Genomic DNA, 23,516 nt, shown 5'->3' with positions numbered 1-23,516 from the left:
AAATATGATTTTGTACGTTTATGTCTTTTCAAATTTGAAATGGGTTCAATTGTAATACGGCTCGGTAAAGAGTATTTGTTATATCCCTTTTAATTAAAAAAAAACAAGCAACCCTATCTTTTTCATTGATCTATATACATTAATGCTCCTAAATTGATACGTTTGTTCCTGGAGTTTTCTCTCTTGGGTTAAGAGTGTCTCCTAGCCTGAGTCCCTAAGTTGACTAACCAAGGAGAGAAGCAACTTAGAACTAAGGAGAAATTTCCTGACAGTTAGAACAATTAATCAATGAAACAATTTGCCTCCAGAAGTTGTGAAAGCTCCAACACGGGAGGTTTGTAAGAAGAGATTGGATAACCATTTGTCTGAAGTTGCGTAGGGTTTCCTGCCTAGGCAGGGGGTTGGACTAGAAGGCCTCCAAGGTCTCTTCCAACTCTATTATTCTATGTTTTATCAATTGGGTGTGTCTAGCTGGATGAAAAGAAGGACCGGGGGTGGGAAGGATAGCAGTGTTCCAATAGCTCAGGTGCTGCCCCAAAGAAGAAACGGGCCAAGCTATTGTCAAGCTAGAAAGAGTACAGAGAAGAGCAGCCAGGATAATGAGGGGACTGGAGGTGACAAAAACATACGATGGACGGTTGCAGGAACTGAGCCTGGCTAGTCTAGTGAAGAGAAGGACCAGGGGAGATGTGATAGCAGTGTTCCCAATATTTGAGGGGCTGCCACAGAGAGGAGGAGGGGGTCAAGCTATTCTCCATGGCACCTGAAGGCCAGACAAGGCATAACGGATGGAAACTGAACAAGGAGAGATTCAACCTGGAAATAAGGAGAAACTTTCTGACAGGGAGAACAATCAACCCATGGAACAGAAGTTGCCCTTGGAAGTTGTGGGAGCTTCATCACTGGAGGCTTCCAAGGAGAGCATGAGTCTTGAGTTCCTTGTAGGACATCTTGGATTTTGGAGTCCACTTTTTTTCTCCTCATTCTGCCAGCACCAGAAAAAGAAAATGTTTGGTAGAAAGAGCGTTTATTCTCGAGAGTGCGCGGTGCACCATCGGTGCACCCCGCGAAGGTGGATGCTCCCTCTACGAAGGCATCCTGATTATCCTTTGGGCGGGCGCTGGATCACCTGCTCGATCCAATTGACGTAGTTTGTCACCTTGGTGTAGACTCCCGGCTTCCTGGCCTTGCCACAACCGTCACCCCAGCTGACGATGCCGTACAGGTAAAAGGCACCATCCCTTTCGCAGGCCAAGGGCCCCCCCGAATCACCCTGGGAGACAGAGGAGAAGGTGAAGGTAAATGGAAGAGCTACACGACGTCACAAATCTCAGCCAGCCAGGGTTTCCTTTTGGGGTAACTTCGAATGGTAGTTGCGTTTTGGTTAGGGGGAAACCGATGGGTAGACCCCCCCACCTCATAGGGGTAGGCTGCTGGGGGTTCATTGGGGTTTGGGGGAGCCCCTGCGAAGATTCTGTATAGTTTGGGGAACCCCCAAATCCCATTCCTGGAGCCTGGGGAAGTCATTTTTGCCCCCTGGGAGGCTCGAGAAAAGCCTCAGGAGTCCGGGGAGGGCGGAAACAATCCCCTGCCTCCATGGTGCAGGAGGCCAACTAGGCCACGCCCACCATGGCCACTCCCACCCAGCCACCGGTCAGAGAACTCCTTGCTAAAAAAAATTTGAAGCCCACCGCTGTCCTCTCAGGGCACCTGAAGATCTCCGTGAAGATGGAAATGGTCCCCATGAATTGGGAAAAGGAAACCCGTAATTTCGGTGAGGGGTAAAAAAAAAGGGGGGGGGGCTGCTGAATGAATTGTTTGGACACTCAAGGACGAAAATGGTGAGGGGAAAAACTAGAAAAGGTAAAGGGGAAAAGGAAGTTGGGCTCACAAGGGAAGATTAAAGCAATTAGAAAATGGCTTTTGGGGGGGCTATGTCTCCGGTAAAAGCCAGGGGCGAGGTGGGGTTCGTTGATAGGAGAAGAGAGAAGGGGGTGGGGGACAGGGGAAAGTGGGGAGGGCAGAGCCTCCGAACTCTCGTGACCCCCCACTCTTCTTCCCCGAGAAAGCCACATTCCACCTGAGCAAGAGCCCACAGCTGGATGCAGCTGGAAAATTTAAAAATAAATAAATCAAAAGTAACCAAACTCCCCAGGTTGGCTCAACAAAGCACAGCTCGTCTTTCCTTTCTTCCAAGACCTCCCAAAAATGCACAGCTCAGAACTGGAAGGAATAGGGTTGGGAGGGAGGGAGGGAGGGAGGGAGGGAGGGAGGGAGGAAAGGAGGGAGGGAGGGAGGGAGGGAGGAAGAGGAGAAGGAGGGAGGGAGTTCTGTATAACATCGACATGATCTTCTAGCTTTTCCTGAGAAGTTATCACAAGGCATATCTCAAAATGGAAGGTCCAACTTTACTTGGGCATTTTCCACGTCATTGTAGTTGTGCTTTTTAAGTTTTCGCAGGTACTTACATGTATGGTATTCAGCTTTGTTCGGGTATTTTCCCACGTCATAGTAGTTGTGCTTTTAAAGTTGTAGCAATGTTTTGGAAGAATCTCATCTGCCATCATCAGGCTTCTGTATTGTGTTTGTCTGTGAGTCAGACTTTTACAGCCGTTTCAGTGAAAGTCTGACTCACAGATGAACACAATACAGAAGCCTGATGATGGCAGATGAGATTCTGCCGAAACGTTGCTACAACTTTAAAAGCACAACTACTATGACGTGGGAAAATACCCGAACAAAGCTGAATATCATACATGTAAGTACCTGCAAAAACTTAAGAAAACGTGTGTGTGTGTGTACTATGGAGGGGTGCGGTGGCCTAGAGGTGGAACTCTCACCTTAGAATCAGAAGGTTTTGAGTTTGATTCTCGGTAGAGGCAGAAATTTTTCTCTCTCTGGGCACACTGGGAATATATCTGCCAAATATAACTCTGCACTGGCGACAGGAAAGGCATCTGGCCAGTAAACACTCAGCTCCATTCAATTGCTGAGATCTACCCCGCAAGGGATTATGAGGTTGTTAAAAGAAGATGAATATAAGTGTAAGTGTGTGTGTGTGTGTGTGTGTGCATACTATGGCCTCACAATTTTATGCTGTCACATCCACACACGGCTAATTCCTGCAGAAACTCCAGAGGATTACCTGGCAAGCGTCTGACCTGCCATCAAGATAACCAACAGCCATATATATTATATATATGTGTGTACTATGGAGGGATGCGGTAGCCTAGAGGTGAAGCTGTCACCTCACTATCAGAAGGCTGTGAGTACGATCCTAGGTAGAGGCAAATATTTCTCTCTCTGGGCACAATGAGAATATATCTGCCGAACAAAACTCCGCATTGGTGACAGGAAGGGCATCCGGCCAGTAAACACTCTGCTAGCTCCATTGAGTTGCCCAGACTCCACACACGGCTAATTTCTGCAGAAACTCCACAGGATTACCTGGCAAGCATCTGACCTGCCGTCAAGGTAACCAGCACAGAACATATTTTCACTGATTTCAGCTCCATAAACGTCCGCATTTTGACACTTGTAATCTGGGATAATCGGAATTAATGCTTCTTGCACCACATTGGAGTATCTGGATGAATCTGCTCAAAGGATGAGAAGGAAAATAAGTCCGAGGAACAGCAGCTGGGCCCCAAAGAGGGCTTTAGTTCCGTGACAAAGCGGAAAAAGGACACCCACAAGCTGAATGGGACAACTTGCCTTCGCCAACTCGTCATTGCCCACTTGCCACAGCCAACTCAACGCAGGACAATTTAAGAAATCGATTATTTTTAAAAAATAAAATCTTTTCATTTTTGTCATTTACATTTCATTTTGCTCCTCCTTTTGCATCCCTTCTTTAATGGTTTTATTCCACCATTTCTTCGGGATTAGTATAACTCTTCCCCCACAGTGAGTCATCCCACAACAAGTTGGCAGTGGCCATAGTGAGCTGACCATGGCTAGTTGGCCATGCCAAGTTGGCCGTGGTGAGTTGGCCATGACAAGCTGGCCATGGCAAGTTGGCCATGGCGAATTGGCTCCAGTGAGTTGGCTGTGGCAAGTTGACTGGTGAGTTGGCCATGCCAAGTTGGCCGTGGTGAGTTGGCCATGACAAGCTGGCCATGGCAAGTTGGCCATGGCGAATTGGCTCCAGTGAGTTGGCTGTGGCAAGTTGACTGGTGAGTTGGCCATGGCAAGTTGGCCATGATGAGTTGGCCATGGTGAGTTGGCTGTGGCAAGTTGACTCTGGTGAGTTGGCCATGACAAGCTGGCCTTGGAAAGTTGGCCATGGTAAGTTGGCTATAATGAGTTTTGCTGTGACAAGTTGACTGGTGAGTTGGCCATGGAGAATTGGCTGTGGTGAGTTGGTCATGACAAGTAGGCCATGACCAGTTGGCCATGGCAAGTTGGCCATAATGAATTGCCATAGACCCCCCCACAAGAGTTTCAGTAAAAATATCATTAGTATTGCCCTTCCCACTTTCTGGTAGGCACCCTTGCATGTTCTAAAGTGTGACCGGCACACACACCTTTCACACTTCCACTGTACCTATCCCTTGGTCTCTTTGACTGTTCCCTGCACAACCAGGAAGAAGCCCAGGCTCCTTGGCACCCACAGGGGTCATCAAGAGGAAGAGGGCAGATTCTGCTCCTAATGCCAGAGGTCCACAAAGGTCTTCTGGAAACCCCCCCACAGCATTTGAGAATCCTGGGTTTCTTCAACCCATCTAGGACAAAAGGTGCATCAACAGCTCCAAGGCAGGGAAAGACCCCTTGAATTTAGAAGAAGGGTTCCCATGGGCCATGGAAGCTGCTCCAGCATCTGCCCATTTCCGGATTCAGGATTGAACTTCCTGGCTGTGGGAAGAGTTTTCCTGCAATACCGCATTCTAACCACTGTGCCACCAGCGCTCGATTGAAAACATCAACTATAGAAAGACCGAGTGTGATGGGCTGACACCATGAAGCTCGTCCTGGAGTCAGCGGAAACTCCTGGCAATAAGGGGGTGATCAGGCACCCCAACTCTTACTTTGATGCAAGTATCCCCATCCGACAACGTAGCATTTGTAGTGGTCTGGGAAAGACATGGAAGCTTCTGGCAGGCATATGGGTTGAATAAATCGAGATCTCACTGCACAGCGTTGGTTGACTTTCTTGAGTTTAACTAAAACTGCAAGAGAAGGGAAGAATAGGATGAATGGGGAAGGGAGTGAATTACTATTAGCTGGCCTTCTGCCCCGTGGCCTTAGTGCTTATTCTACACTGAAACTAGTAGAAAAACCAAAATGCACAGGTACAGAATAGGTGGTATTCTATTCTATTCTATTCTATTCTGTTCTGTTCTGTTCTGTTCTTGTTCTGTTCTGTTCTATTCTATTCTATTCTATTCTGTTCTGTTCTGTTCTTATTTTATTCTGTTTTATTTTCTATTCTATTCTATTCTATTCTATTCTATTCTTATTCTATTCTGTTCTATTTTCTATTCTATTCTATTCTATTCTATTCTATTCTATTCTATTCTATTCTTATTCTATTCTGTTCTATTTTCTATTCTATTCTATTCTGTTCTATTTTCTAATCTATTCTATTCTAATTCTAATTCTAATTCTAATTCTAATTCTACTCTACTTTTCTATTCTTTATTCCGATATTCTATTCTATTCTATTCTATTCTATTCTATTCTATTCTATTCTATTCTATTCTATTCTATTCTATTCTTATTCTATTCTGTTCTATTTTCTATTCTATTCTATTCTATTCTATTCTATTCTATTCTATTCTATTCTTATTCTATTCTGTTCTATTTTCTATTCTATTCTATTCTGTTCTATTTTCTAATCTATTCTATTCTAATTCTAATTCTAATTCTAATTCTAATTCTACTCTACTTTTCTATTCTTTATTCTGATATTCTATTCTATTCTATTCTATTCTATTCTATTCTATTCTATTCTAATTCTACTCTACTCTACTCTTTATTCTGATATTCTGTTTTATTCTTATTCTTATTCTATTCTATTCTTCATCCAAATATCTATGCTATTCTATTCTTATTCTATTCTATTCCATTCCATTCTTAATTCATTCTACAATTATTCTATTCCATTCATATTCTATTCATATTCAAATCTATCCTATCCTATCATATTCCATTCCATTCCATTCCTTACTCTACTCTACTCTACTCTATTCTTGATCCAATAAATGGAATTTAGTCTTTACATCATGGTTATCCTGCTCCCAGTCCATGGCCCAGTGTCAGCACGCAGCCCATTTGGAACCGAATTGCAGAAGTGACAGGCAAGAGAATGTGTGCACTCGTGTGAAATTGTGTTTGTGAAAAGCAGTGTGTGCATGAAACCATCCCTGAAAAGGTTGGGGACCACTGCTTTACATGGCAAGAAAGAGACAAGAAAAAGAGCTCACCAATGTCGTTTTCAGTTGGGTTGAACACGGAGTAGTCAGGATGCATGATGTACTTCTCTATCTTAAATTCCTGAGTGATGTCTGTTGTTTTGTTGAAAAAATGTTGTCCCAAAACAACATGGACGGTTGACGTCAGCGGGCTGAAAGAAATGAGAAAAGCCCTCTTAACGGCACTGTCAGAGTTCCAGCAATTGCCCTAATTACATCATGAGTCTCAAGCTTCAAAAGAATCCAAAAGATTGATTAGGAGCAACGTGTCCAGCACTAACCCGTATGAAGCCAACTCTGAGATGCGTAATTTACTATCACCTAAGACCCTGTTTTCCCTCACCTCATCCCAGGTGTGTCCTAAATCAGATTCTCCAATTCATTCACGGCTGGGTATCATCAATTACACTCTCCAATGAAGGATTTTTGAGGGCAGAAGATCCAGTAGCCAAGGCTACAATCTGTTCTGACCCACGCCCTTTTCCAAAAAATCAAACACAATCCAAAGGGAACAGAAACCTTTTAATGCTTCTGCAAAATAATTAGCTGTGATAAGCACAAGCCTTGCCAAACTGTGTGAGACTTGCCAAAAGATAACAGACGAGAAATAATTTGCAATACAAGAATCTTCCAATACAAACTCAGGATACTGGAATGTCCACAAGGCTGGAGGCTCAAAACGTCTTTGCCTTCTACAAAGAACATTCATTTCACAGTTGGCTTTTCTCTTCTTGAAGGAGGGGCCATTACCTTGCAGCCTTACTCCCAAGTCGCCCGTGCTGTTGTAGCTGCTCTTTCCTATGAGCAATCCTGCGCGCACGCGCACTTGGCACAGGCTCCTCGGGAACCTCCTCATCGCTGCTGCCAGCCCCCACAATCTCTGAAGGCAGCAGTCCACTCCCTAATGGTCCTGGCCCCTCATCTGAGTCCTCGCTCTCCTCAGCCGTCCGCACCTGCTGCCGGCTAACCACAACACAACCTTTATAAGTTAAAGTCTTATAAAATCTTTATAAGTGTGGAATGTGCTTCTGGGTTTTTTTCTCTCTTTGGTATAGGTTTCTCCCCCTCCTTCTTATGGCAACTCAGAAACAGGCATAGGAATGCTTTACGAGTTGACAGGCATCCTATCCTGAGCCTTCACCCCACTGTATGGGCAGTTGATCACTGATCCAATCTTTCTCAGAGCCAAAGTGAGGAAGGCAAGGATGCCAATTCCAACATCCAAAGCTTTCTGCCTGGGCAGAAGGTACCAAGATGCAGCCTTCCCTTCCTGCTTCTCTGCCTGCTGAGTGATGGGGCTTTGTGCTTCTCCTTCCTCCTTGCTTCAGTCCTCTGGGGTCTGAAGAAGAATATGAGCAGAGGTGGCCATATGGTGGGGTCTGAAAGTCAAGATGGCCACCGCAGCCATGCAGCGCATGTTAAAAAGGGGTTGGGGTTGGGGGTTGGGAGTGCCCGCTGGGGCTCTTCTGTCACCCTCCTGCATTCAACTCTGCCCTCAGTGAGGTAACTGGAGGATATCCTTGGGAACTCAGCAGGAGCAGAGAGAGAAGGAGGAGGAGGAGGAAGAAGAAGAAGAAAAAGAGGGAAAGGAAGAGGAGGAGGAAGAAGAAGAAGAAGTTGAGTAGGAGGAGGAGAAGGAAGGGGAAGAGAAGGAGAAAGAGGAAGAAGGGGGTAAAGGAGGAGGAGGAAGAAAAGGGAAAGGAAGAGGAGGAAGAAGAAGGAGAAGAAGAGGAGGAAGAGGAGGGAGAAAGGAGGAGGAAGAGGAGGAGGAAGCTGGAAAGAGGGGGAAAGAAGGAGGAGGAAGAGGAAGAAGAGGAGGAGGAGGAAGAAGAAGGGAAAGGAGGAAGAGGAAGAAGAAGAGGGAAAGGAAGAGGAGGAGGAAGAAGGAGAAGAGGAGGAGGAGGAGGAGGAGGAGGAAGGGGGAGAAAAGGAGGCGGAGGAAGGTCTGGACCATTTTGGAGCTCAGGGAAATCATTTTCACTGGGCCCTCACCAATTGGCTCCCGGAAGATCTTTGAAAGAAATTCAGAGTTTGAGACCCATCAACAAAGCGAGGGGCATTACCTGTTAGCGAAACAATGGGCCGATGTGACCAGCCAGCAAGAGCGAATAAGGCTTCCGGCACAGAAATTCCTGCCGACGTTTATGCTGGCCAGCCAGGGGTGGGATCCTGGCAAGGCAGAAGATCCCCCCACAATTCTGGGTCTTACAAACTTCTGCTTCTTGTGCCTCCTCCCACACGACTTCTTGATCATGGCAAACTCATCCACAGCTTCTGGGAGAAAGTTTGGCGGTGGCGGCAGCAGCCTGCGCCCGCTTCCTGAAAGAAGGGTGAGGAGAGGGAATCTCTTATTTCCTGACTGGATTTTCCTTCTGTTTGCTTTTCAGAATGTTGCTGTAGGAGGGAGAGGGCGTGACGGCTCAGTGGTTAAAGTTGCTGAGCTTATCTGCTGATAGCCTGGGTTCGAGACCCGAGCGCTGCGCGACGGGGTGAGCTCTGTCCTTGTCTCATCTCCAGCCCAACTAGCAGTTCGAAGGCATGCAAATGCGAGTAGATCAATCGGTACCTCTTTGGTGGGAAGATAAGAGCGCTCTGTGAGCATTTGACATATAGCCATGATGGCCGCATGACCATGGAAAGGTCTTCGGACAATGCTGGCTCCTTTCATCTAAAAATGGAGATGAGCACCGGGTCCTACAGTCAGACACAACCGGACAGTGAATCTTTTACTGTTATTCTAGAAGAGAGGAACCTGTCCTTGCTAAGCCTTCTGTAATACAGGCAGTCCTTGACGTACGGCAGTTCATTGAGTGACTGCTCAAAGTTACCACGGCACTGAAAAAAAAGAGACTTAGCACCTTTTTTTCACACATACGACGGTTGCAGCATCCCCCTGGTCACCTGATCAAAATTCAGGCGCTTGGCCACTGATTCAGATTTATCACCATTGCTGTGTTTCCCCCGGGGTGGGGGTGGGGGTGGGGGGGGTCAAGTGATCCCCTTTTGCCACCTTCTGACCAGGAAGGTCAATGGAGACTCCAGATTCACCTCGGTTATATGTGGACATTTACCTTATACACCTAAGAATATAAAGAGCAAGACAGACTCCATGTTTGCTCTTAATTTGAACTTTAGAGATCAGAACATTTATATAACTTGTTATGAACGTGTTTATTCTGCTCAAGTTATGTAGAATTGCAAAATATTATGTCCTCAGCTTGGTCTGAGATGCATAAAGGGTTGCCCTGACATTATAAGAGTTATTAATGATCTCTTGTGTTAATCTTTTAAGTAGAAAACAGGAAATCTGATGATAAGTGGTGTAGTGGAGAAAGTTGCGGGATTTCCATGGATCTCTCATGAGAATCTCCGTAATTTCTATAGGTGCAAAACGGGAAGTGTGATGTAATCTTCTAAACGTGATAATCCTATATAAGGATGTATTTACTGGAAGGGGGCGACTCCTTTCTCTCAAACTGCGGTCTGGGAGATCGCGGGTCGGTATCGCAATATCTATTAATTAAAGCCTGTTGCGGGTTCTGATTATCACAGCCTGTTGTTTTATTTTTATCATGATCTCACAACCTCACAACCATGTTATTAATTTAACAAATGCAACGATCCGCATCGCCATGGTGGCAAGAAAAGTTGTAAAACGGGGCCAAACTCACTTGGCAAATGTCTCACTTAACAACAGAGATTTCAGGCTCAGTTGTGATCGTAAGTCGAGGACTACCTGTAATGAGGAGAGACTGACCAGAGGGATGGTATGGGAACAAAGATTGATATTGACGTGACACTGATTGGTAACTGTAGGTTTTTTTTTAAAAGTCTACTATGATATGTAAAATTACATATTGAGGATTATACCTGTGAAAATAAGAAAATATAAGTAACACCATATTTACCCTATCAATGACCTATGGCAATATTACTGGAATATTAAGTAACAATTCTATCAATGTTGTATTAATCACAAAAACAAGGTTATTTCATACTCTGGAACGTGTCAAATTTTGGCAGGTCACAGACCTGGCAGTACACACTGTTTAATGTGTTATTGTATGCTAAAATTAAGAAATGCTGATATTCATACCAGTATCCTAGAATAGACAATCTGCCAAACAGAATATAGGATACGCCAGTGGTGGCAAACCCTTTTTGGCTCCCTTGCCTATAATTGCATGTGCGCTCATGCGCTTACATTTGCATGCCAGCACCCAGAAGGTAATGTGTGCTGGCCCACCCCTCCTGCGCATGCGCACATGATCCCCTTGCCACGTGCTGCACATCTGCGCATGCGTGTGTGATCCCCTGCAGTGCGCTGGGCATCTGTGCATGCATGCATGATTCCACCGCTGCGCGTTATGCATCTCTGCACCTGCGCGCATGATTCCCCCACCACGCACAGCACATCTCTGTGCATGCGTGTGTGATTCCCCTGCTGTGTGCCATGCATCTGTGCATGTGTGCGCGATCACCCTTCATGCACCACACATCTGCACATGTATGCACAATCGCCCCTCCATGCACCGCGCATCTGCGCATGTGCACGTGATCACCGCCCTGCTGTGCGTCTGCGCATGTGTGTGTGACCTCCAGCGCATGATGCATGTCTCTGCACATGCACACATGTCTCCCACGCATACCCCCCGCACATACACGCCAGATACCCGACAATCATCTGTCGGGTGGCAGCGGTGTATTCACATGCGCAGTGGGGCTCTTCCAGGTGAGCTCTCACATGCTGGGGGAAATGGCTCTGCCTGCCACTTCCGGCACACCTGCCATAGGTTTGCCATCATGGGGATACGCCATAAGAGATGGAGTTATCTGGAAATGAGATAAGTGAGTAGGTGGCGACTACTGGAAAATTACCCGTAGGAAACAGGATAAGGTGACAAGATTAACAGAATCTTGTATGCAGAAGTGTATAAAAATCTCCAACCTGCCTGTGGGAGGGGTCTCCTATCCCTCTCATTTGAGGGAGAAGGGGTCCCGGCCTTTGCAAATGCTAAATAAACAAGCTCTTTATCGTTCCTGGTCTCCTGTCCCTTTTTGGGTTATTACCACATCTACATTTAAGAACACATCTGTCCAGTGGTGGGATGCTGCTGGTGTAACAACCGGTTCAGTGATCATGCGCTGTGCGAGCGCGCACACTGCATGTGTGTGGACTGCTTTCTGAAAAAACTTACCTGCTATGCTACTACTGGGGAGTAACACAGCTGAGGAGCGGCAATATGCTCTGCCGCACGAATCAGCTGAGAGGATATAAGTAAGTACAGCGCAAGGGCTGGCGGGCGGGGCCCATGTGATTGTCCAAGTGAACCGGTTCATGGCCAGTTCATCGTTGGAGCTAATGGTTCACCCGAACCAGTCCAAGCCGGTAGACTCCCACCCCTGCGCCTGCCCATTATTTGGGCTAATTTCGCGGTGCAACCTAAGTTGAATCCTGTGATTTACAGGTTACTTACGGCATGATGACACATTGCAGTATCCCCAAGACAGCCCGCTGTCCTTAATGAAATAGCACCATGGCTGCTCGTCCTCATCTGGACTTCTAAGGCATTGGAAAAAGTGAAGGAATTAACTCTTTGAGCAACCCGTTGACTTCCAGGCTGGATGTCTTCTGGTTTTGTTAGGAGTTCCCGCCCTTCAAATGTGGATTTGACTTAGGATTTGCTAATGTCAGAGGGAAGGGCAGGGAAAGGACTCTAAAATGGCTCCTCGGTGTTTAGGAGATGCCCAGCTATCTGTGAGGGACCTCTTTGTCATTGAATATATGGAGAGATATATGGAGAGAAAGAAACGCTAAAACCAAACAATATACCTTTTACTCAAATAGACATTTATCATGGTCCAGAATAGACATGATATGGATGTCAACAGAATTAATATCTAATATTCAAGAAACAAATATTGAAACAAGTACTTGGGAAGACCACAACCCAATGACAATTAAATGGAAAGGACAAAAGAGAAGATCGAGATGGACGTTAAATAATACTATTTTAAAGGAAAAAGACTTTACTCAGCGGATGGAGAAAGAATTGGCCTTTTTCTTTAGAGAAAACAAAAAAGAAGATACATCAATTCAGAATGTGTGGGACACAATGAAGGCATACGCTAGAGGCTTGATAATAGACTATACAAGGAAAAGGAATATTAGGAAAAGGCACGCCACTAAGGTTCTAGAAGATGAGCATAAAAGACTTGAAAAAGAGCTACAGAAAACGCCACAGAAAAAGGACATCAAACTAAAAATGGATATAATTAAACACAAAATGGGTCAAATAGAGAAAGAAGAAATAGCACAGAAAATTAGAGGTGCTAAACAGAACTGTTTTGAAGATGCAAACAAACCAGGTAGATGGTTAGCATATAGATTGAGAAAAGAGAAAGAATCATTGTCTGCTATAACATCTTGCCTGTCAACGACAGTGGTGGGATTCAATTTTTTTTTTACTACCGGTTGGTGGGCCTGGCAGGGGAAGGATACTGTAACATCTCCAGTCAGAGGTGGGATTTGCCAGTTCTCCGAATTATTCAAAATTTCCACTACCGGTTCTCCAGAACTGGTCAGTACCTACTGAATCCCACCTCTGGACTTCTTCAGCCTCAATCACAGTAATACGTGGGCAAACAACCAAGAGAAACTCAAGATACACTGCTCCAAACTCGATTGCTGAAAATACAACTTCAGCCACAGAGAACGGTCAACGCCCGGAATGCCCTGTCAGACTCCATTGTTACGGCCTCAACCCCCTCACAGCTTCAACCTCAAACTGTCTACCGTGAACCTCATCCCATTCCTAAGAGGTCCTAAAGGAGGCGTGCATAAGTGCACCAACCTGCCTACCGTCCCTGTCTAACTGTCCCCATTTATCTGTATTTACTTCCTTTGCTCTTGTTTATATGTTCATACTTGTTATCTTGTACATGTTTGACAAACAAAATAAATAAATAAATGAAATTAATAAATCTGGAGTGGCTTTGTGGGACCCCCCTCCTCCTAATTCCCTCCCTCCAAGGGCCACCCTAAGTGGTACCTGGGGTCTCAAGTCACTGAAACCAATTCTATCTTCTCTTTGCTTTCTCACTCTTTGCCTCACTTGGCACAATCCTCTTTCTTGGATCATGGTCTTGCCAGCAATTTAGGGAGTTTGTGAACCGATTATGCTGTATACAGCAGGGGTGTCTGGGACTTCAACTCCCAGAATCCCTCAGCCGGCCATGCTTCACTTGGCTGAGAATGCTTGGCTTGGCTTGGATGAGAAGCTATCATTCTTGGATCATCAGTGCTACTAAGGGGTGCTCCTCCGCAATACCGATAGGCAAGCCAGTAGAACCATGATGGTGAACCTAAGGCACGCGTGCCACAGGTGGCACATAGAGCCATTTGTGTGGGCACACAAGTCCCAGCCAAACTTACCTGCACTGTGCATGTGCGTGCCTCCCAGCTGATTTTTAACCCGCTTGAGGCTGTTTTCGTCCTCCCGGAGGCTCGAAGGAAGCCTCTGCAGCCTCGGGAGGCCGAAAAACGGGTATTCTGGAAATACCGGAAGTGCCAAAACAGGCCCGTTTTCAGCCTCCCGAGGCTGCAGAAGCTTCCCTCAAACCCCCGGGAGGGCAAAAACAGCCTCCCTTAGGCTGCAGAGGCCCTTCAGAGGCTGAAAACAGGCACTTCTGGTATTTCCGGAAGGCCCATTTTCCGGCCTCCCGAGGCTGCAGAGGCTTTCCTCAAACAGGCCAAAAATCAGCGGGGAGGTGCGCGCATGGACAGTGCATGTAAGGGGGTATGGGGCAGAGGTGTTGTGTGTGCATGTGCAGGGAGGGCTGCATTGCATTGTGGGTGCCGTCCTGTGCACGCACGCGCTATCGCGCACGTTCACACTTTTGGCACACCACAACAAAAAATGTTCGCCATCATTGCACTAGAATAGAAACTGACAGCAAACTCTACTCCTAACTAGCACAGATGAGTCATGAGCAATGAAACATCTACAAGAAAACAAGCAAAATCAGAGAGCACCAGGGCCCCTCAAAGACTGTATAGACAGGACTATTATTCTGATGTCTTAGTCTGAGCTAACTTGCTTCTTCTAATTTTGGGGCAATCAAGAATAAGTCCATTTCTTCTTTTCTGCAGCAACCCTTTAAATATTTGATATTTAATCAACGTGACAATTTGCTCATCCCATGTGCAGCATAGTCACACTTTATTTTCCTGATCACACTTAATTGGCTTGTCAGAGGTACAGGAACAATCATTAGAATTTATAGGACTAGCATTCAACGGAGACCCAATGGATGATTTGATCTTAAATTCTGAGAAAAGCCATGACCTGGATGATTGACACCTACTCCAAACTGTTCTTACAAAGGAGTTACATCTCTGGAGACTTACCGGCAGTAGGAATGGGAGCCCAATCCCAGCTGCACCGTGTTTGTTTGAGGGTCGTTGTAGGAGAGGAGGTCGGAGGTCCATGGAAGGCAATCATCTCCAGAGATGGTCTTCTTGGCCAGGCCCAGGTAATTGGTCGCATTACCCAAATAACAGCTTTGACTTGGAGCTGATGGAAGAAGGAAAGGCAAAAGATTCAAGTCCGGGCCAAAATAAATCAATCAATAAATTGATCGCGCACTATATAATATAATGAATATATATTTTCTTTTTCTTTTTTCTTTGATATTTTTATAAAACTTTATTAAGATAGATTTGGTATGATCTTATGATTTGTTGTAAAATAATTAAGTAAATTATAGTTATCTCATTAAAGTATGAATTAACAAAATTATAGTTAAATGATTTTTCAGTAATGATACTAGGTTATACAATTGTTGATTGATAATATGAGTTATTATGTAATATAACTATAATGGCGTCTAGGAAACGGATGCACAAAAAAAAAGTGGTAAGCCAACCGATACACTGTTTGTAAATCAATGAAGGAGGAGGATGTTTTTTTGTTTTATGTTGTTTGTTTTATGTGGTTTTGTTTGTTGTTAAAATCAATAAAACTTTTTTTAAAAAAAATAAAAATAAATTGATCACGCACTCACCAAACCGGACGTTACATCAGTTGAATGCCACCCACTGTTCCAACTTCAAATAAAATGTTCACTTGGAAGATCGCCCTTTAGGAGTTACTCAGGCCAAAAAGATACAGAGAAGTGGGAGAGGGGGGGGTGTGAACGCGCGCATTGTTTATATCCTCTCTTTTTTTGTAGTAGAGGTAGCCCTCGACTTACAGCGCTCCATTTAGTGACCGTTCCACAATGGCATTGAAAAATGTGACTTAGGCTCACCCAGGTTGCAGTGTCTCCCTCTGAAGAGGTGGCTGCACATGCAGATGGTGGTGTCCGAGAAGAGCGTCCTCCTGCAAGAGCGGCTGCCCCGGAGCAGGCAGGGGTCGGAGGGACAGTCTGCAAAGGGAGGGAGCCAAGCACAGGCCAAAGGGGGCCCCTTAAAACCGACATTTCCCTGATAATATACAAAGCACTGAGAGCTACGCCAGGAACTGGCGTTTCTGTGGATGGTTTTTGAGACTTCTCTAGCTACCACGAAGGAACCTTTGAGGAATCCTCACCTGCAGAACCAGGTTTAGGTGTTTTCACTTTAAATATTGGGAAACAGCCAGCCAATAGTGAAATGTGTCATTTCTCTTGTTTCCTTCTTTTCCTTCCTTCCCTCCCTTCCTTCCTTCCTCCCTCTCTCTCCCTCCTTCTTTCCTCCCTCGCTCTTCCTTTCTTTCTCTTTTTTCTTTCCTTCCTTCCATTCCTTTCCTCCCTCCTTCTTTCTTTCTCTTTTTCTTTCCTTCTATTCCTTTCCTTCCTTCCCCCCTCCCTCTTCCCTCCTTCCTTTCTTCTTTTCTTCCTTCCTTCCTTCCTTCTTCCTTTCCTCCATCATTCTCTTTCTTTGTCTTTTCTTCTTTCCTTCTTTCCTTCCATTCCTTTCTTTCCTTCCTCCCTCTCGCCCTCTTCCCTCCTTCCCTTTCTCTTTTTCTTCTTTCCTTCCTTCCTTCCTTCCTTCCTCCTCTCCTTCCTTCCTTCCTTCCTTCCTTCCTTCTTCCTTTCCTCCCTCCCTCTCTCTTTCTTTCTCTTCTTTCTTCTTTTTCTTCTTTCCTTCCATTCCTTTTCCTTCTTTCCTCCCTCTCTCCCCTCCCTCTTCCCTCCTTTCCTTTCTCTTCCTTCCTTCCTTCCTTCTTCCGTTCCTCCCTCCCCCTCCCTCTTTCTTTCTTTCTTTCTTTCTTTCTTTCTTTCTTTCTTTCTTTCTTTCTTTCTTTCTTTCTTTCTTTCTTTCTTCTTTCTTTTCTTCTTTCTCTTATGCTGGCCAATCACATAACCCTTTTTAGCTCAGCACCCCTCCTGCACTACTCATGCCTCCTTGAAAGGGTTACTCACCATAGAACGTTTACTCGCTTAGAAGAGCAACTAAGGTGATTAAAGGCCTGGAGGCTAAAACATATGAAGAACGGTTGCAGGATTTGGGCTTGGCCAGTTTGGGTATAAAAAGGACTGGTGAGGAGGTCGTGATAGCAGCATTCTAGTACTTGAGGGGCTGCCCCAAAGAAGAGGGAGTCAAGCTATTCTGCAAAGGACCAGAAGGCAGGACAAGAAACAATGGATGGAAACTAACCAAGGAGAGAAGCAACCTGGAACTAATTCTAGCAACCTGGAATTGAGGAGAAACTTCCTAACAATGAGGACAATTAACCAGTGGAACAGAAGTTGCCACTAGAAGTTGTGGGTTGGAGGTCTTTTGAGAAGAGACTGGACAGTCACTTGTCTGAAATGGTATAGGTTCTTCTGCTTGAGTAGGGGGTTGGACTAGACAACCTCCAGGGTCCCTTCCGGCTCTATTCTGATTGATGGATCTCTTTGCAATGCATCAAAGGAAGCATTCTAATCAACATTTCCCAGGCCACAATACCTGTATACATTTCTGGATGGCAGTCTATTTTGCTGTTAACACAGGTGCATGCTTGTATTGAGCCTTGGTAGATTCTGGCCCAACTGTCTCCAACCTCAAAGTATTCATACAGAGTCTCATCAAAGCATTTGGCTGCAATGGAAGGAAGCATAAAAGCCTTTAGTCTCTGGACCACAACGTCTGCAATCAAGAGCTGTAAAATCGGTTTTTTCATCCTGAAGCATCTTCCCCCCCACAGCTTCAACCGTGCAGCAGGTTTACTTCTGGTCATTTGTAAGAAATCAGAGGGTTGTTGAACACACCTTGTCTTCAGAGGATGGACCAAAAGAGGGTACTGGTGGAAGACCAGTATCTGTTGTGGTTAGCCGGCAGCAGGTGTGGACGGCTGAAGAGAGCGAGGACTCAGGTGAGGGGCCAGGACCGTCAGGGAGTGGACTGCTGCCTTCAGATATTGTGGGGGCTGGCAGCAGCAATGAGGAGGTTCCTGAGGAGCCTGTGCCAAGGGCACGTGCATGCAGGGCTGCTTGCAGGAAAGAGCAGCTGCAGCAGCATGGGCGACTCAGGAGTAAGGCTGCAAGGTAATGGCCCCTCCTTCAAGAAGATAAAAGCCAGCTGTGAAATGAACATTCTTTGCAGAAGGCAAAGACGTTTTGAACCTCCAGCCTTGTGGACATTCCATTATTCTGAGTTTGTATTTGAAGATTCTTGTATTGCGAATTATTTCTTGTCTGTTATCTTTTGGCAAGTCTCGCACAGTTTGGCAAGGCTTGTGCTTATCACAGCTAATTATTTTGGTAGAAGTATTAAAAGGTTTCTGTTCCCTTTGGGTTGTATTTGATTTGTTGGAAAAGGGCATGGGTCAGAACAGTATCTGACCCAGCATCGCCTGGTAAAGTTGTAGGGGTAGCTGCCTTGGTTTCCCGATGGCATTTGAACTGGGGTATGCAAGAGTTCTGTGAATAAGCTGAGTCCACCCTTCCCTCCTGGACCATTTCTGGGACGTAATGGAGGCTAGTCAAGAACCCTTCAGAAGGGATGGTTGGTGGAGACATCATGGGAAAACTTGGCACAGCCAACTCACCGCTGACAACTCACTGCATGACAACTTGCTGCGGGACTTTTACTGAGGAAGGGTTTTCAATTTCATGATTTAAAATAAATAAATACATATCTTAATGTTTGTTAGTCACATTTCATTCTGTCCCAACTCTTTCATCCTTTCTTTAATGATTCTATTCCACCATTTCTTTGATATTAGTGTAACTCTTGTCCCGCAGCGAGTTGGCTGTGGCAACTTGACCATGGCAAGTTGGCCATGATGAGTTGACTGTGAATTGACTACAGCAAGTTGCCCGTGATGAGTTGACTGTGGTTGATTGACTATGGTGAGTTGGCCATGGTGAGTTGTTCATGGCAAGTTGGCCATTATGAGTTGGCCATAATGAATTGATTATGGTGAGTTGGCCGTGATGAGTTGGCCATGGTGAGTTGGCCATGGCGAGTTGGCTGCAGTGAATTGTCATGGACCCAGTGGAGAATCTCAACTAACCAAGCATCCATGAATGTCCATCTGCCACAGCATGCAATACAACTGAGGAAGTTTCCAGGATAGGAAGAGAAACGCTCTCACAAAACCAGCCCAGTTACAATTTTCAAAACGAAAGCCATTTTTGAGACTCAGCTTACCAACTTCACACTGTTTCCCCATGAATTCTGAAGGGCAGATGCAGCGTTGAGGACATTGGTCACATTCCCTGAAACAAGTGCCACCATTTCTACAAGGGTTACGTCTGCAGTCATGGGGAACGTCTACACAAGAAAGCAGTCAAAGAGCAAATCAAGAAAGGCAGCAGTGGATTGGCCCCGTATATGAATGAACAGCACAATTGGAAAGAGGATTGTTAGGCGACACCAAGCCACGATCAGGTCTTGGAGGCCAGGTAGAGAATTCTCCTCTAGGGTGGTTATTCACTGCATTGGTCTCCTCTGTCTGTGGATCCCTTGGCGGTTTTCTCTTTAGGGGTGGCCTTGCCATGACAATTCTAACTCGCTTCCTTCTTTCTTAAATAACTTTTACTGAGGAAGTGGTTTTTTTGACAGAGCTAAAAACTGTACAAATCTTGAATGAAAGAAGAACAAAGAAAGGTAATAAGGAGGAGGGAAGGGAAGGGAAAAGGGAAAGGAAGGGAAGGGAAGGAAAAGGTAGGATAGAGAGGGGAAGGGAAAAGGAAGTAAAAGGGAGGGGAAAGTAAGGGAAAGGGAAGGGAAAGGAAGAATAAAGGGGGGAAAGGAAGGGAAGGGAAAGGAAGGGAAAGGAAGGAAAGGGAAGGAAAAGGTAGGATAGAGAGGGGAAGGGAAAAGGAAGTAAAAGGGAAGGGAAAGTAACAGAAAGGGAAAGGAAAGGGAAAGGTAGGATAAAGAGGGGAAAGGAAGGGAAAGGGAAAGGAAGGAAAGGGAAAGAGAAAGGGAAAGGAAAGGAAGGAAAGGGAAGGAAAAGATAGGATAGAGAGAGGAAAGGAAGGAAAAGGAAAGTGAAGGTTAGGGAAGGAAAGAAAGCAGGAAGGGGAAAGGGAAGAAGGAGAAAAGAGGGCAGCTCAGCAGAGAGCTGCATAGGAGGCAGAGGAAAGAGTTAGGATATCCACTGCCTAGTTAGTGTCTCCTGGGTTATATCTATCAGGATAAGAATAGTAAGAGTTTAGTTTGGCAAGATTCTGTCTGCTGTGTGCAAGCAAATAAAGAATTAAATTCTGACCGGATTGTTCCATGTCATTCTTTTTGGTGCTTTGGTGTTGATAGACTTCATACTGAGGGTTGGCTGTTGTCTTAATGCCTGCTTTTATTTCCTCCTAGGAATAATAGCAATGCAAATTTATTTTGAAGAAGCAATTTGTCAGAGTAAATTGTGTGACTGGTTGACTTTTCCCCCCGCGTAAACAGATCCTCTGTCTCTTGCTCTCTCTAAAATGTTTTTCCGAAAATTCTGGCAGTGACGAAACGGGGCTAGTTTTCGTCCTGCAAAGCCTGCAGAAGCCTGGGAGGCCGAAAAAGGCCTCAAACTGGTGAAAATTAGCTGTGAGGCGCAGTGCAGGTAAGGGGTGGGTGGGAGGTGGGGATTGCGTGTGCATGCATAGGGGGCATGGGGGGCATGCATTGCCTTCTGGGTGCTGGCACGCAAGTGCGAGTCTACAAGTGCGTGCACAATGTTTGGCACAGGAGCCCAAAAAAGTTAGCCACCAGTGATCTAGGGCCATGATGGCAAACCTTTGGCAGATGTGCCAGAGGTGGCATGCAGATCCTTCTCAGTGGGCACTCCTGCTGTCGCCAACTGCTCTTCTGATTTCTGGCGTGCATGTTTTGGAAAACAGCCCGGAAAATGGCCAAAAAAACAGGCCTGCATGCACCGGCCAGCTAGTCTTCAGTTTTCCAGCACTTCATGTGCATACACTCAGTGCCTAAAAGGTTCACCCTCTCTAGTCTAGGGTGCCTTGTTTGAGCAGGGGGTTGGACTAGAAGACCTCCAAGGTCCCTTCCAACTTCGTGGTTGCTGTTGTTGTTAAATCTCACTCATTATCCCGCTTCCGTATTTGGGAAGGTGAAGTTTCCAAGCAAGCTGAAGGATGCCATGGCGCTGGCCTAGAGAGATGGGAGTTCTTGCCTCACAATCAGGAGGCTGTGAGTTTGATCCTAGGCAGAGGCTAATATTTGGAATAACGGACTCTCCTGCTCAAGCAGGGGGGGTTGGACTTGATGACCTCCAAGGTCCCTTCCAACTCTGCTATTCTATGATCTATCATTTAATAGAAAGAGGGTTGAAGAAAGAGAAGGTTCCGTGTGAAAGGGACTCGGGGTTTCAGAGACCAGTGAGGCGAAGTCTCCTGCAACTTGCAGAGGGAAAACAACCCTCAACTTGTTCCTGCAGTCCGAGGCCGGTGTCCTCCCTTGCTCTCCTCGTGTTGGTCAATCAATCATCCATCACGTCGTCATTATCATCAAAGCCATTGGGACAGACGGGGAGGGGGAGGAATTCCCGGAGAAGGCCTGTACTCTGAAACTAACTTGCCAAACTTTTATTTTATTTTGTTTTCCCCTCCCCCCTGTTTTTAATCTCTTTTTAGGGAGAGGTTCAAAGGATGAGGAAACCCATTCTTCCGGGCAACCCCAGCCAGGTCTGAGGGGCAGGCACAGGATTGCCTCCAGGTTAATCCTCGACTTACAATGGGTTCACCTAGTGACCGGTCAAAGTTACAGCAGCACTGGTAAAACTGATTTATGACCAGGGCTGCTAACGGTTCGCACTGGTTCAGGCGAACCGGATGTTAACTTTTAACATCGGGTTCACTGAGTTGCGATGACTGGCTGGCCCTACCCACCCTTCCCCTCCCCTCCCAGGAGTCTCAATGAGGCCCATTTTGGATCCCAGGTAAGGGCAGGGACTGCGTGGAGGATCAGGGAGGGCAGAAAACAGGTGTCCCAGAATCTCCAGAAGGCCAGAAATGGGTCTGTTTCTAGCTTGCGGAGACCCTCCGGAGTCAGGGGAGGCTGTTTTTGTTCTCCTGGAGGATCAAAGAAAGCCTCCGGAGCCCGGGTAGGGTGAAAAACAGGTCTCGTGCCATGGTGCAGGAGGCTGACTAGGCCATGCCCACCATGCCTACCCAGCAACCAGGCAGAGAACCAGTTGCTGATTTTTTTTGCAGCCCAACCCCTGCTTACGACCGTTTTTCACACCATTTTGGCAGCCTTCCCTGTGGTCACACAATCCAAATTCAGAGTCTGGGCACCTGACTCGTGTTTACAACAGTTTGCAGTGTCCTTGTGGGGGGGGGAGTTGTCATGTGATATCCTCTTTGGCAACCGTCAATGGAGGAAGCTGGATTTGCTTAACAACCGGGTGATTTAACTTAGCCACCGCAGGGATTCACTGAAGAATGGAGGCAAGAGAAGGGATCAGATGGGGTGGAGGTGTCAAAATGCAACTTCTCACTTAACAACGGAAATTTTGGACTCTGTTGTACGCCAAGGGTTGCCTGTATTTCCTTCAGGAAAGGATTTTGGTCTCCAGATGAGAAGACCTGCGTCTTTACCAGCTTCATCAATACAAGCCACCTGCTTTGTCCAATCTTTCCGAATGTGTGACTCCAGGTGTCTACCTACCGCAGACTCCATTTCCAGGTTGTAATCCGAGGCAGTCCTCGACTTACAACCGCCATCGAGTCCAACGTTTCTGTTGCTAAGGGAGACCCTGAGTTTTGTCCCATGTTTTTATGACCTTCCTTGCCACCGTGGTTAAGCAGTCCTGTATACTGAATGGTCACTAAAGAAAGCATTTGTAAGTTGAGGTTGACCCTTTATCTACTCCTGTTAGAAGGATCTGGATCTCTGTAAGAAGGAGAAAATCTGGGCCACAAGGAACATTTCTTGGAAGACATCTTTCTCTTCCCGCTATCCTCCCCAAATTTCTCCTTTTTAGGACTCCAGATTCAGCCAGCAAAAATGTGAAAAGCAAGCAGATATTACATACACTTACCGGCCCAGTAGTAGCGTTCCTCAGACCTGAAACCAGAGCAAGTGTCATGGAAAAAATGTAGATTTTCATTGTCTTCTCTTTCACTAATTTCCTGTCATGCCTCTGTTGGAGACTGACTCTGAGGGAGAGGACAAACAGATGACAGGGAGTGGAGGTGTGGCTCCGGAGGTTGTGGCGGAGGTCAGGGAAGGGCAGAGGCCGGCTGGGCAGTCAGAGGAGGACCCAGGCACATCTCCTATCTATCCTAGGACACGCAGGGAGGAGAGGATAAGGAAGAGACGTGGTCTACTTGGGATGAGATGGCCTTGATCCTCTTCATGGGATGCAGGTGTGACAACGGCATAAGAATTTGGACCAGCATACTGGCAAACGCTGGAAACAAAGCGTGTTTTATTTTGGTCTGAAGTTATCTTGGTGGGTGTCTTCCAACAGACTGTGCCTTGTTATCTCCTTGAATTTGGTAAATACTTCTCTTGTTCCATTGTGGAAATTTTGTCATTGTAGTTTGTTCGTTTTTTTAATTTCACCTCTATCTGCTCATTAAATTCGGACTGTATTGCTTTCTCTTGAAGATTATTTTTGAGTACGTTTTATCTCCAACTGAGAATTATTGAACAGTGGGGCCAAGTTGGAGGCATTAAAG

The 23,516-nt window shown here is 45.9% G+C and overlaps 1 protein-coding gene across 5 annotated transcripts; it reads right to left on the bottom strand.

Moving 5' to 3' along the window:
- Window positions 1–1,010: 1,010 nt before the first annotated feature.
- HGFAC (HGF activator) lies at window positions 1,011–23,002 on the bottom strand. Of its 5 annotated transcripts, XM_087936527.1 has the most exons (13): window positions 22,874–23,002; window positions 20,102–20,195; window positions 19,036–19,158; window positions 17,350–17,481; window positions 15,726–15,842; window positions 14,824–14,989; window positions 11,891–11,976; window positions 8,477–8,732; window positions 6,426–6,565; window positions 5,028–5,168; window positions 3,464–3,596; window positions 3,146–3,161; window positions 1,011–1,273 (listed from the first exon to the last, which is right to left on the bottom strand). In XM_087936527.1, exons 1-13 carry the CDS (start codon window positions 22,940–22,942, stop codon window positions 1,103–1,105), a joined length of 1,644 nt encoding a protein of 547 aa, XP_087792653.1. In that variant the 5' UTR covers window positions 22,943–23,002; the 3' UTR covers window positions 1,011–1,102. The 5 variants fall into 5 exon arrangements, with proteins under 5 accessions (XP_087792653.1, XP_026555558.2, XP_087792654.1 ...); XM_026699773.2 differs by lacking the exon at window positions 3,146–3,161 and having other exon boundaries at window positions 3,448–3,596; XM_087936528.1 differs by lacking the exons at window positions 3,146–3,161; window positions 15,726–15,842 and having other exon boundaries at window positions 3,448–3,596.
- Window positions 23,003–23,516: the final 514 nt, after the last annotated feature.

This window comes from Pseudonaja textilis, chromosome 6 (genome assembly GCF_049901715.1).
Source record: "Pseudonaja textilis isolate UNSWEBS1 chromosome 6, rPseTex1.2, whole genome shotgun sequence".
Lineage (NCBI taxonomy): Eukaryota > Metazoa > Chordata > Lepidosauria > Squamata > Elapidae > Pseudonaja > Pseudonaja textilis.
The sequence above is the reverse complement of the archived record's forward strand: the minus strand, read 5'-3'. Positions and strand labels throughout refer to the sequence as shown.